General features: G+C 45.7%; 1 protein-coding gene across 2 annotated transcripts in view; it reads left to right on the top strand.

The window, feature by feature from the left end:
• LOC310788304 (Na(+)/H(+) exchange regulatory cofactor NHE-RF2) overlaps positions 1–15,662 on the top strand; it is a 52,576-nt gene that overhangs the window by 22,879 nt on the left and 14,035 nt on the right. Inside the window, exon 3 of one of the 2 annotated variants that reach the window (XM_083649859.1) lies at positions 12,832–13,056. In XM_083649859.1, the coding sequence (XP_083505985.1) occupies positions 12,832–13,056 (225 nt within the window). Of the gene's footprint in view, positions 1–12,828; positions 13,057–15,662 lie in introns of both variants that reach the window. The other variant, XM_083649858.1, reaches the window with a different exon arrangement.

The raw sequence follows: 15,662 nt of genomic DNA, 5'->3' as shown, positions 1-15,662 counted from the left end.
CTCTTTTGTTTCTAGCTGTATGTGGTAGCAGGTTCACATTGTGAATGCCAGTTGGATAAAAAGCCTTTCTTAATGTTGTAGGCCAGTGGCAACACTTTCTTTCTGCCTGATGCACTTTCTTGTAATACGAATAAATCGATTGTTGTCTTTTTTGTATCTTGGCTTGAGTCCCCAGGTTCTATGTTGCATTTGATTTGGATCTTCAAAATCCACCATTCTCACCCCTCCACCTCAGTCCATTTCTCATCAATTAGCGGATGTCAATGAACAGAGGTTTAGAGTAAAACACACATTTTTGAGGGTTATACATCTTGATGTTGCGCTCCTCTTAGAGAACATGTCCCAGCATATAGACAGAAAAGCACATATCTGAATACAGGTCATGCTGATGAAACAAAGGCCTTCATAGTACCTACAGTCAAATAACAGAGGAGGTACACAAAGTAAAATGAGGACCTGCCCACTCTGTTCCTGTACAGCGGAGAACTGAACAGCAACAATGGCACAGTCTCCCACTCAGATAAAGGAAGAGCTGTGTGGGTTGTCTTAATGTCTTTGATTCTTTGGATAGAGCATAAAAACACCATATTCATACAGGTCATGTGACATGTCTGGTACAGGACATGAACATGTGATGGTTGTGCATCACGGGCACAACATATGTGTTCATATCTGTTCTCTTGCCCCTTATAGCCCCCTCGCTCGCTCTCCTATCTGCCTTGCTTCCTTTCACTGTTCATTATGAGATAAAGCAGAAATGACATACAAATATCTTTGAAAAATAATCTTGCATTGTCATCGCACCACTTCGTATTGAAATTTAGACTTTGAGCATCTAAAGTCGAAAGTCTGAATTTGTGTTAAACGGCTGGGGTTCCGTTTTGAAATACCAAAATCCTGCTGTATGCGTCAACCCAGAAGCCTTGCATTCAATTAACCAGTTTCCACTTTGCAGATATGAAAGGGTCAAACGAGTACAATCCGCCAATTTGATTGATCTATAATGATTGTCTAATCTGATCATATTGCTATTTGGCCATATAGAAGTAAAGCCTTATGGTGTATTAATAGCATAGACACAGTGCAGTTGTATGGACCGTGCAGTAGTGTAACTGAATGGCCTGGTGCTGCATCAGCTACCGTCTCTGATAAGAAAGCATGTCGTGACACCAACAGCTCCTCTATCCCTTCATCTGTACATGCATTGACTCTTCCTGTTTCCTCATTCCTCCTCAACATCTCTTCTTCTCTTCTTCTCTCACTGTCCTTCTCTCCCTCCATGTTGCTACAGTAAAGGCTTTGTTATGCATCAACCTCTCTGGCTGCAGTCAAAGCCCTGGTTCCTCTCCCACTTGTCTTCCCCCCTGCACAGCCCATCTTTTCACTTTCTCTGTATCTCTCTCTCTCACTCTATCCACCTCCATATTTCTCTCTATCTCGCTCTGTCTCTCCATCACTATCAGCAGCGGGCGCCACATGTACTCTACACACACACGCACGCACGCACGCACGCACGCACGCACACACACACACACACACACACACACACACACACACACACACACACACACACACACACACACACACACACACACACACACACACACAGAGTCAGGGTTGGTATCACAGGGCCATTACACAACACACTCCAACAGCAGTGTCCGTTATCCAGATATTGGGCGAATCCGTTTCTCATCTTCTCTCTCTCTCTCTCTCTCTCTCTCTGTCTCTCCCTCTGTTTTCTGTACCTGCCTTTCTTTCACATAAGTTAACATTACAGACTATCTCACTCTCTGTCTCTTCTAATTCTCTCTCTTCTCACTCATCACTATCACTTTGTTCCCATCTCTTTTCACTCGCTCTCTCCTTTCATCTTCATTCTAGCTCTGAATCTATTTCTTTTCCACCAGCTGCCTGTTTCTCTCTCTCTCTCTCTCAGCTGTTTTCCCCACTGCTCTCTCTCTCTCTCTCTCTCTCTGTGTCCCCACTGCTCTCTTTCTCTCTCTCTCTCTCCCACTGTGAACTGGCCGGCTTTGCTCCTTTCCTTTCTGATTGAGCAACACTTGGGCAGCTGTGTGTGGGACAAATACACACAAACACAAAAACGCATATGCAAGCACACACTCATACCAAACACACACACACACACACACACACACACACACTCTCTTTCTCTCTCTCTCACACACACACACACACACATACAAACATGAATGCACGTGTGTGCGCGCACACACACACACACACACACACACACAGTTTGAGGGCCGCTATAGCCACAATGACACACAACAATTTTCTTAATTGAATGAAGCCCTTTCAAATGTATCCTCATATGGGCTTTGCTCACACTTGAAAACCTATGAAGTCTGTACATCCTGCTTTCAAACAGCCACAGAGCCATGTGTTACTACACACAGGATTCTCACCACTCAAATCTTCACATGTACACTTCATGCAGGCCCATATGTTTTGAAAAGCTAAACCAGTGGCCCAACACCTTTAGGCTACACCCGTCTTGTGAAAGCCGGGCTTGACAGTCAGAACTGGCCATACTGGTTGCACTGCTGTCTCTATGGCAACTGGTTGTCCCCAATGACATCAGTAAAAGTACCATGCGCTGCGGTTGCCATACCACACCAGCAATGTTTCCACACAGCGCTCAATATTTAAATTGATTTTATAGGTATCATAGATGAACTCTGCCTTCAAAAGCACCGTGTTTGTTGTTTAACACTTTATTGGTATCACCTGTAAGAAAAGCTTTACCGACCTGCCAGTCTGTATGCACTTTGTGCAGCATCTCTGCATTTTGATAGCAAAGTATGCTGGAACAAGTTGTTTCTCTGTGAAAAGAGGCCTGTGTGGGTTTTATGAAGCCAAGTGATAAACACTAAATCCACTTTAACACGTGAAATAAAACAAAACCAGCTTTGCTGCATTAAGCGTTTAATCAGTAACACATTGTAATAGTTAATGCGACATGTGATGCAGCAAAATTCCCAACAATGATGATGATATCATTCACTGGAAATTTTGAGAGGGGTATTCCAAGCCAAGAAATTTGACAAATAACGGAATATCCAGGAGGAAATGCTCCACTATTCAGGGATATACCAGAGCTGATCATATAACTTGTTTGACATATTCGTTGCATTAGATGGTGGGTTTCAGCAGTTATTAGACATACAGTACATGGAGGAATTGACTTACCTATGGAAGGTCATGGAAAGGTCATGGCATTTTTGATTAGGGGCCATGGTGGGAAACCTGATTAATTCACTTGCACTTAACGTCTTTGTCTGTGTCACAGATATCCATCATGACTTCTGTTGTAAATGCTTTGTTAGGAGTGTGAAAATGATAGGCTAGCCCCATAAACTAATGCCCAGCAAGAGATATTTAATCCTGCAGCCAGATAGCGACAGACAGTGTCAGACTGACAGCACAGACAGGCAGGCAGTATAAAAACAATGGAGAGTTAGCTCCGCCCTGCTTAGCAGAGCCAAGTCTGTCAATCATGGGGCCAAGCTGCAGAATGCTACTGTCATCTGACCTCTGTGTTGGTCTCAACTAACTAAAACTGACAAACTGGAACCATACCGTATGGGTCAGCTGTGTGGAACCATACCGTATGGGTCAGCTGTGTGGAACCATACCGTATGGGTCAACTGTGTGGGAGAACGTTTAAATGGTTTAACAGAAGGTTGCTATCTGCTGTTTATTGTTGGTTGTTAAAGGAGGTTATGCTTTCGGTGCCGTTTGTTTGTCTGTTAGCAGGATTACGGAAAAACTACTGGCCCGATTTTCATGAAACTTGGTGTAAGGGTGTAGCATGGGCCAAGGGAGAGGCCATTTACAGTAACTGTGTGTATCTGAATTACGAACAAGCAATACGAGGGATCAGCCGAGCAGCATTTTGGTAAACAAACCGCGTCACTGGGTGGCACTGGCAACGGCAATGGAACCCTATGGAGACCAAGTGGCACGAGGCTTGTGTGTCTGACTCTAGCCAGCTAACTCTGTTTACAGTTCACACAACTTTAACACGACATGCATGTATTATACATCAAACTCTTGAGCTAAGTCTGCTGTCAGTCAGAATGTCAAAATATAAGCGATGTCATGTATAGTTTTTGAGATATTAACGTTTGTTTGGCACAACTCATACTATTAACTGCCGCGGGGTTCCACATTTCTGGGTGGCAAGTGACGTCACGCTGATTCGTCCTATACAGTAATAGCACGGACCTTGGTGGAGGTCTGCGCTCTCCGAGTGTCCTCCATGTGCATATTAAATAATCTGTTTATTCTATTTAGTTATTATTACTATTACATTTACATTACTACTACTACTGCAGGTGTATTTTGAGCTATTATAGTGAACGGCTCAATCTCAGGCACATGCACACAGTCAGAATCTTAGTGCCATGGGTCAATAAATAGATGATTTTGCCAAACTCTACTATTTTTTGCAGCACACACATACGGAAGCTGAAAAATAAACTCAGTAGATACTACATGTTGGCATGCCAAGCGGGCTTCCAGAACTTTCTCTAAGCCCTCGTTCACACAGGACGCCGAACGTAAGCAGAACTGAAGCTTGAAGTAGGCACAAGACGCCTTCTCTTTCCTCTCAGCGCCTACTCTCGCGCCTTGAATCCGCCCACAACTCCCATTGACTTCATGCCTCACGGCTTCACGGCTTCAGCGTCAAGCTTGGAAATTCGGCGTCAGTCCTGAGTGATCGCTTGGGCGTGGCGTGAGCATGGCTTCGGCACGGCGTCAGCGTGGCACGCGCGCGGGTGGTGTGAACGGCTTCGCCTGTTAACAAGGACGCCGAAATGAAACTTGTGGGTACAGCGTAGGTACAGCTTCGGTTGAGCGTTGCTTCGGCGTCCTGTGTGAACGGGGGCTAAGGTTGCCATGTCTGCCTTTAGCAAAGCATATGGATACGCTCAGCAAGACTAACTGCATAGTTTGACTCAGGCTCAAAGGAAACTTGACCTCCTGATTTATTACAAGGGGGATATTAAATTTACAATAATCCCCTATGGAGAGCATGCAAGCGAGAACACTGTTGACACACACACACACACACAGGCGCGCACACACACACACACACACACACACACACACACACACACACACACACACAGGATTAGACGTTTCTTGATAGCCTCTCCTCAGCACACAGACAGCAGACACAGACAGACGTATCAACAAAGCATGATCTTGATGCATGCCTGAGCAGACATGGTGCATTGTATGGCAGGTCGGCAGTGAGCCAGTGATCCTTGGTTGTGAAAGGGTTAACAGCGGTCATGATCCATCCGTCCCAGCAGGCCGCTGGTCAATTATTTAGCGAGCCACGATCTGGTTTCATCAATGTCACTGCCAGTGGTTCCATACAGGAGGAAGTATACTATACTGTACACACGCTTCACAATCACATGTGTTGATCTCCACAGGACTCCACTCAGATCCACACTTATGTTGTTGTTTCTTTGCTGTTTGACATGCAGGTCGGAGGCTGGCTTATGTGTGAGTGTAGCTGCTGTACAGTAAGTTAACAGTCTGAACTCAGCAGAGTTTTCTCTGAAAGGCCAGTGGAGAGAGAGGGGGCTGCGGGGATCTAATACTCAGTTTGCCGCAGACAGAGAGACACACACACACACACACACACACACACACAAACACACACAACCACACACAACCACACACAAACACACACAACCACACACACACTGGCAGAAACTGGCATGTCTACATTCTCAGTCACATGCCACATAAATCACAAAAAAGTGGTCATATTGCAGACAGATACAGTCACAAAAACAAACACAGACGAGAGCTGCACAGATTATTATAATACAAGATGAATAAATCCCAATACTATCTACTTCATTTCCCACATTGATGGATGTCATTTCTTCAGATGTTATTTCTGGTGATCTTGTGCTGAATCCCGAGCTACAATATGCATAACAAATCAAAGCATCTCATGCCTGCTGTCATCTCACCTCCATTATTCCAAGTCCTGAAGAAGTAATTGTGTAGGAAAAGTTCTGCCCATACATATGCCCCCCCTCCCAGCCCTAAGGCACAGACACACATGGAGTCTTAAGGCACAGACACACAAGATGGAGTCTTAAGGCACAGACACACAAGATGGAGTCTTAAGGCACAGACACACATGGAGTCTTAAGGCACAGACACACATGGAGTCTTAAGGCACAGACACACATGGAGTCTTAAGGCACAGACACACATGGAGTCTTAAGGCACAGACACACATGGAGTCTTAAGGCACAGACGCACATGGAGTCTTAAGGCACAGACGCACATGGAGTCTTAAGGCACAGACGCACATGGAGTCTTAAGGCACAGACACACATGGAGTCTTAAGGCACAGACACACATGGAGTCTTAAGGCACAGACGCACATGGAGTCTTAAGGCACAGACGCACATGGAGTCTTAAGGCACAGACACACATGGAGTCTTAAGGCACAGACACACATGGAGTCTTAAGGCACAGACGCACATGGAGTCTTAAGGCACAGACACACATGGAGTCTTAAGGCACAGACACACATGGAGTCTTAAGGCACAGACGCACATGGAGTCTTAAGGCACAGACACACATGGAGTCTTAAGGCACAGACACACATGGAGTCTTAAGGCACAGAGACACATGGAGTCTTAAGGCACAGACACACATGGAGTCTTAAGGCACAGACACACATGGAGTCGTAAGGCACAGACACACATGGAGTCTTAAGGCACAGACACACATGGAGTCTTAAGGCACAGACACACATGGAGTCTTAAGGCACAGACACACATGGAGTCTTAAGGCACAGACACACATGGAGTCTTAAGGCACAGACACACATGATGGAGTCTTAAGGCACAGACACACATGGAGTCTTAAGGCACAGAGACACATGGAGTCTTAAGGCACAGACACACATGGAGTCTTAAGGCACAGACACACATGGAGTCTTAAGGCACAGAGACACATGGAGTCTTAAGGCACAGACACACATGGAGTCTTAAGGCACAGAGACACATGGAGTCTTAAGGCACAGACACACATGGAGTCTTAAGGCACAGACACACATGGAGTCTTGAGCGTAGACTCAGACGTAGACGGCACAAAGGCTGATTGTCACAGGAAATTGAAGGAATGCATGAGATGGCATGCGTCCCTTTGACAGCACATCCTCACAGTCGGGCTGGTTGGGTCATCTGTGGGGGAAGTGTGTTGTGTTGTGTGTGTATGTGTGTTGTGTGTGTGCGTGTGCATGTGTGTGTGTGTGTGTGTGTGTGTGTATGTGTGTGTGTGTGTTGTGTGTGTAGTGTTGTGTGTGTATGTGTGTTGTGTATGTATGTGTGTTGTGTTGTGTGTGTAGTGTTGTGTGTGTATGTGTGTTGTGTTGTGTGTTGTGTATGTGTTGTGTGTGCGTGTGTATGTGTCGTGTGTGTTGTGTATGTGTGTTGTGTGTGTGTGTTGTGTTGTGTATGTGTGTTGTGTGTGTGTGTTGTGTTGTGTGTGTGTTGTGTATGTGTGTTGTGTTGGGTCATGGAGCTACAGCATGCTCTGCACTGGGTGTGAAGGGAAACATTCCATATTGGTTTCTTACAGAGAGCACGCTGATTTATTGCAGCAGAATATTTTCCGCGTGGCCTCTTGTCCCGAGCGAAAACAGAAAAGAGAAAACATGGATACTGAGTTTTCCAAACCGTTCCTCCTGCCTCAGTCTCCACCCAGAGGGACTGTTGTTTTCACATGCTGATAGACTGATTCCCTGCTTTGCTGACAAAAGGGGAAAAAGCAGCATCTAATTTTAATCTGTCGCTCATCAAACATTATTCTGAAAAACACTGAACTATGAGGCTTTTAACACCCATTACTTAAACAATGGCTGAGCCTATGGGATGTATCCACTTGTATCACTTATGCATTGTGGGTTGTTACAAATTTAGTCATAATAATTAAATATAGGGCTGAGAATCTGTTTCACTGGAGAGAGCGCTAATCTATTCGGCACACGTTCTGTGCAGAGCCGTGTATATAGAAGGGTCCCGACATCTCCATTCACTCCAATGGACCAGTTTTTTACTCTCAAGAGTTCCAGGAAGTAAGGTCCTGGATTAAGCAGCACTGTCGAGTTGCAGCAAAATAGACAGTTTGTGTTGTACTTTGAAAGGGTTTTCCCCCCCTTGAATCAAATTGTACATTATCAGCTTTATTTTAGCATGCAAAAGTAGCGCGAGACACATTCCTGGCTGTTCATTGGCTAATGAGTCTCGCATTTTGGTCCTCCGCTGACGCCACTCTCTCTCTAGAGGACACTAGTTCTGTGGTAAGTCGTCAACTAAGGTCCTAGAGGAATTATTTTGTGTCTTTGTTTTAGGACTCATTGCCCACGTTACACATACACACACACATACATACACGTTACACATACACACATGCATATACGTTACACATGCACATGCACATACACGTTACACATACACACATACATACACGTTACACATACACACATGCATATACGTTACACATGCACATGCACATACACGTTACACATACACACATACACACACACATACATACACGTTACACATACACACATGCACATACACACATACATACACACACACATACATACACGTTACACATACACACATGCATATACGTTACACATGCACATACACGTTACACACATACACACATACACACACACGTTACACATATACACATGCATATACGTTACACATGCACATATTACACATTTACACATACATACACGTTACACATACACACATACAGTACATACAAGTTACACATACACGTTACACATATACACATACATACACGTTACACATACACACATACTGTACATACACGTTACACATACCCACATACAGTACACGTTAGACATACACCTTGTCAGGAGAAGGAAAGTGCACTTGAAGCTGTTCTTTGCTGGCATTTTAATCATTGATGTGTTCTGTCTCTTTGGGTTCATCCTGTCCAACCAGTCTCGTCACACGAGACTGTTGCTGCTGTGTCATTACATCTCATCACTGTATGTCATGTATGTGAGCTGAGCTTGTACTGATTTATACAAACAGAAGACTCCCTGTGCCTGAAGATACACAAAAATCTATCTCAAACGCACACAGAGAGACACAGGCGCACACGGAACATTTGAGGCTTGCAGCGTTTCCATTCAAGTGGAGTTGGCTGGGAGAGACTGTGTGGTGTCCTCCAGCCCTCCCCGCTCTCTGGCTGACCCTCCACGCTCTTTGAAACCAAGACTCTCTCTCTCTCTCTCTCTTTGACCAGTCACCCAATCTCCCACTCTGCTTGGATCCTGCATCTCTGTAGAGGCTGAATGTGCATTGAGAGATATACACACACACACACACACACACACACACACACACACACACACACACACACACACACACACATACATACACACAGTCGTGTTGTCACAGCGATGTTCTCTCTCTTCGTATTCTCTCTCTCACAGACACACACTTGCAACAAACACATACAGTAAATGCACACTAAAGTGAAAGACAGCACACACACACACACACACAGAAAGTGTGTGAGAGCTGGCACAGGCCCCAGGGGGTGATTGGTGTGGTGTGGACAGGCATTGGGAGGCAGTCAGAGGTTAGATTGGCAGGCACTTGTGTCTCCCCCGCATAATGCCTCCCAGCTGTGCCGCTAACACTGTTTATCCTAAGAGTTCCACTGCTCCGCTCGCTCGCTCTTTTCTTCCCCCTCTCTCTCTTCCTGCTGGAGAGTGCACCCTCTACGTCTTGTCATCTTGGCTCCGATCCAAATGTCCGGGCTTCACCGCACGCACGCGCAGACTCGCCGATTTTTGCGGGCGCGTTCCCAGGAATTCTGCGAGCGCTGAGGGCTGTCCAAATCCACTATTCATCCAGTCCACAAGGAGCCTCAAAAGCCAACTTTCTGCAGACTTCCAGAGAGGTCTGCTCGGGACTTGATTTGATTTAATCTGATTTAATTACCCACAATTCATTGCAATACGGATGTGATGCAGTTTTTCCACTTGCCGAACAAAAAAATCAATAAATAACTTATGGATGTGTAAAACAATGAATTTATTAGAAGGTTACTTGAATCACGTTGGCCAGAAATAATATTCAACCACATCATGAGAGAAAGATCTAGAAGTACAGGCCATGATAGAGGTAAGCAATAACGCATTTTATTAGTGTAGTGTTAAGGCCTGTCTATCAGCGGTTTATTGCAGTCTCGCCCTCGCAGACGTGACGTGATGACGTTGGACACGTCACGGTACGTATGACTGAAGTCCGCGAGGGATTGGACCTCTGTCTTGCTGTCCCGCTCCATCCCTCCATCAGCCTATCAATCCTTCTTTCTTTAATCTATTCGCTGTATCTCCCTGGGTTGTGCATGCTCCTTTACTCTCTCTCTCTCCTCTGTTTTTCTCTATTCCAACTTTTCTCTTAATCTTCTCTCTGCATCTCGCATTTTCTGGAATAGCCCTCCCACACACTCCCTCCCTCACTCCTCTTCCCTTCCATCTCCCTCCCTCACCCAGATCCCAGGGTGCCTTTATTTGTTCTCCATTGAAGGCCCGCCCCTTCCTGCTGCCCAACCCAGGCACTTCCTCTCTAGCCAGGAAGTGGAGGATCTTTGGGATGAATGATTTAGGGTGAGTGGGACTGGTCTGAATTATTCCATTGTGTGTTCCTCTGGGGTCAGGCCTGGCCTTCACTCTCTCTCTTCTCTCCCCCTCCCTCCCTCCCTCCCTCCCTCCCTCTCAAGGCATTCTGCCCAGATCACAGTTAGCTTAAAGAATTTGGTGCCTGAAATGAAATCATGTAGCCGTCTGTGGTGCAGGCGGTAGAACCGGAGGCTCTCTCACGTGTCCCTGATTTCTAAGATGCATTTGCGGTAATTACACAGGACCACCATTCTGACTGAAGAAGCAACCTGAGCACCACTAGTGTGAGGAAATGGGTTGAGATTAGGACATAGCAACTCCATTATTGAATGCCTGGTCAAGGACCAGTCCTTCATGGACCACCAGAGGACCGGGAACCACCAGTTGAAAACCCCTGGGCTAGAGATTGAAAAGCTGTCCTCTCTCTCTGTCAGAATAAATCACCGAGCGTCCTCCATCCATCTCCATCCTATACCTCCCTCTCCCTCTCCATCCCTCTATCTCTCTCACTCTGCCCACCTACTCTATAAGTATTTTTAGCAGGCTCATGCTGGGCTGTGGTGGTAGCCTCACATGTGCAGTTGGAACAGAGAGACTGGCTGAGTGAGTATACAGTACATAATACAGTTGCAGGTGTGTGCGATGCACAAGGTGTGTGCACATCAGGGTAGGAAGTTCACATCTTCGCAGGCCCTCGGTCACCTGACACCCTCATCAGCTGTCATAAGCCTCATAGCTAATAAGGGCTGATGTTACAGAGCTGGCTGGCAACAGTCGTCTCTCTCACGCACATTTTTCCCAGGATGTTTCAGGTGGGAAGTCAGCATGAACACGCTTTAGAGCTCAGGACACGATGAGGTTTCCTTCTGACTGTGCTCACCTACGTTGTTGGGTGTTTCTCCGTGATCTATCTAATAAAGGAACCTGACGCTGCCAGATGGTTTTGTTTTCACAAACAGATCAGATTTGTCGTGTGATCTGATCTCATGATCTCGTGTGAATCCAGCTGCCTTGCAAGGTTACTAATAAAGGCAATTCCGTCTGTCTGTATATGTTGTAAGTATTGTATGTCTGTCCTTCGCGTATCTCGAGAACCGTTAGTCGGATCGACTTCAAACGCAGAGAGCGCGCTTATGGGGACCTGACGGAGTGCAGTGCTGAATTTCGTGTCATTTGGTCATAGTGCCACCTACAGTACTGGCTGCACAAAAAGCGGTTTATCTCAAGAACCGTTTATCCGATCGACTTAAAACTTGGGGGAGTGTGCTGCTGGGAACCCGACAGATTGTGGCGCCGCATTTCGTGCAACAAAATACATGTAATGTAGAAGGAGTCTCTTGCACTTCAGCCACCTCCACAGCGGGAGGTCGATGCTCACAGGACAGGACGAGAATAGCAACAACAGATCAATGGATAAACCCAAGCAAGGAGGATCCTGGAGCACTCGAATCACTGGAACATTTATTCAATAAGGGTGCAAAGACTAACGTTTCGACGCACACAGCGTCATCAGAGTCAAACAACTCAAACAAGTCAAACTACATGTAATGTTTTTTATTTATTTTTATTGTATTCTTCAAATATGCTTTAGTAAAATTTTGTCAATTGCATTTAGTGCAGTGATTTATAATGATCGTATAAGAGGCCACACCAAAACCAATGAGCTATCCAAAAGTCCCAATAACAGTCTGTATGTCTGTAACAGTGAATGTTACACCAGAAGGTGCATTTTTTTAGTCATCGATCTGTCTTTTGAAAACAAAACAAAACAAAGCAAAAAACTCTTCCTCAGATCTTTCATGCACTCCCACATGCTTTGCCATTTAAATACCAGTATTTTGGTGCACTTTCTCCACAGAAAATAGCAGAGAATGAGTCAATTTCCATGGTTACCCTCTGAAAAACTGTGTCTTTCCATATTCCTTTTGTTGTCAAGTATACATCATGGACAGATGGGTGAACATTTTAACTTTGAATTACATTCCTGTGGTAGCTTTTGCAAGTTTCCAACGCAGAACTAACACAAAAAAATCCCTAAAATTCCGTAAAAAATAAATAATCACTCTCCCCCTCTCTCCCAGGAGGCTCTTGCCCATGCTCACGCCCAGATCAAGGCCGAGTCCCAGTCGCGGCCCCCGATCGACCCGTCGGAGCTGGTGCCCCGCCTGTGCCACCTGGTGCGGGCTGAGACGGGCTACGGCTTCAACCTGCACAGCGAGAAGTCGCGGCCCGGGCAGTACATCCGCTCCCTGGACCAGGGCTCGCCCGCCGACCATGCCGGTCTCCGCCCGCAAGACAGGCTCATTGAGGTGTGTGTGTGAGGAGGGACTGTGTGTGTGGGTGTGGGTGTGTGTGTGTGTGTGTGTGTGTGTGTGTGTGTGTGTGTGTGTGTGTGTGTGTTGTGTGGGTGGACTTTTATGAGAATAGCTTAACGCGGTAAAGAGATAGAGGTCGAGAATGATTCACCTTACACTATAATCGTTCAAGGATAATACTCAGAATTGGCAGTAATTGGCAGTAAAGGGGAGGGACAATCCATGGTTCAGGCCTGAAATAGCCAAACTACTTAATGAGTGAAACCTAACTTGGGCTAAGAAGACTAGGAAAACGGGGAAAGAAGCTGGTTGGCTCATCTTCAGGCAACTGCGAAATAACCCTAGGAAATTCTGGAACGTTATTAAATCTGTCTCTGCCACCAAAACTCATAACGAACTTCCTCCCTGTAGTGTCAACGACACGACCACCATTTCTGACAAGGCTACTATGCTTGACTGTTTTAATAAGCATTTTATTACCTTTACTTGGCTTTTGCAAGACATAATTCATCAAAGAATTCACAGCAGCGATGATTGGCTGGATTTGGGTAACAAAAGGCAAGTACAAAATAGGGAGTGAGCGAGTGAGTGAGTGAGTGAGTGAGTGAGTGAGTGAGTGAGTGAGTGGATATGAATTTGGTTAAGACGGCAGTTTGGCATGGGGAATGACGTTGTAGGGCATTCCATCAGGAGGCAGTGAAAAATGTCTGCTTACTAATGAGGTGGTTATTGATATATGGTGAGGCTCCTGGGACACACAGTCTGTCTTCATGGTGCTGTGAGAGGAGACCACCAGCATGATTGACCGGGTGGAAGCAGACTTGGAGATAACGGAGGCCCCTTATCTGTGTGTGTGTGTGTGGGGGGGGGGGGGGGGGGGTACATGTGGGTGTGTTTATATCTGTGCGCACTCCTGCTTTGATTTGATTTATTTATTTAGACGGGACAATGCAAAATTAATGAACACAATAACCATGAAACAGATAAAAACATCTGGAACATAATAAAAGTGTAAAAATCGCCGGATTTAGCACAAGGCTAGTTTCCATCCGTTGTCCCCGAAACATAAAACACAAAAACATAAAAACAGAATATATAAAACAACAAAACATAGGCCTGTGCCTACATTTACATTCCATTACCTCCAAATTAGTCCATACAGTAGCACAGCTTCACAGATGTTTGTTTTTTACTTGCACAAACGAGAGGAGGATGGGACGTTGGGTTGTTTGAGCTGGACAGGGAAATTAGATCTCAATCGGATCTCAATGTGGACACTGGAGACACATTAATATCAGGTGTAAATGTAATCCGGTTAAATCATATCTAGATACAATCCAAATACGAGACACATGTTAATGCAAGGTGTAAAGGGAATCTGTATGTAGTCTTGCGTGTGCTCCTCCTGCACATCTTTATTTAACAGCACAGTGTTGCCAACTCTCGTCCAAGGAAAGTAGCTGTTGGCTGCTTTGAAGGTGACTAGACGTCACCAGATGACTTTACACTCTAGTGTGGAATTACATCATTGAGTTTAGTTAGGCCTACATGCAACACCAGCATTTGAGAGTGGGAGATTACACAACTACTGGACCAAACTAACTGAAGCCAAATCAAAGATTGATGAATTTGTGGCCACACTGGCCATATAATCCTACAGTGGAAAACACAGACGTCAAAATAGTCTTTGTGAGCCCAGTGTTGCTGTGCTTTGGTCGATTAATTATTGCGGATGCTACATGGGTGGAGGGCAAAGACAGCTTGTCGACGGGGTGCTCTCCTTCTCCCAGTCTCTGTCCCAGTTGACTGCACAGCAGCTCTCCAGTGAGCTGGATGTCTGTGTGTTTGCTGTGGAGAGGCTGAGGGTCCGAAAGCTATTACCAGATATATGCACTACATTCTCTCCTCGGGCTAACTTCTAGTCATTGAAGTCATAGTGAAATCACACAATGTATTCATTTTGCTGGGGACTCCCCTGCGACCCGCTTGTCAAGCTGATGTTGGAGTATATAAGTCTAGCTGCTGTTGGCAAGGCTCCAAGTGGAGGCTGACGTTAGAGCATGTTCCCAGCTTTAGACTGGAGCATGTTCCCAGCTTTAGACTGGAGCATGTTCCCAGCTTTAGACTGGAGCATGTTCCCAGCTTTAGACTGGAGCATGTTCCCAGCTTTAGACTGGAGCATGTTCCCAGCTTTAGACTGGATCATGTTCCCAGCTTTAGACTGGAGCATGTTCCCAGCTTTAGACTGGAGCATGTTCCCAGCTTTAGACTGGAGCATGTTCCCAGCTTTAGACTGGAGCATGTTCCCAGCTTTAGACTGGAGCATGTTCCCAGCTTTAGACTGGAGCATGTTCCCAGCTTTAGACTGGAGCATGTTCCCAGCTTTAGACTGGAGCATGTTCCCAGCTTTAGCCTGGAGCATGTTCCCAGCTTTAGACTGGAGCATGTTCCCAGCTTTAGACTGGAGCATGTTCCCAGCTTTAGACTGGATCATGTTCCCAGGTTTAGACTGGAGCATGTTCCCAGCATTAGACTGGAGCATGTTCCCAGCTTTAGACTGGAGCATGTTCCCAGCATTAGACTGGAGCATGTTCCAAGCT

The sequence above is a fragment of the Poromitra crassiceps genome (genome assembly GCF_964638095.1).
Source record: "Poromitra crassiceps genome assembly, chromosome: 13".
NCBI classification, from domain to species: Eukaryota; Metazoa; Chordata; class Actinopteri; order Beryciformes; family Melamphaidae; genus Poromitra; species Poromitra crassiceps.
This window is presented reverse-complemented; position numbering and strand designations above follow the sequence as displayed.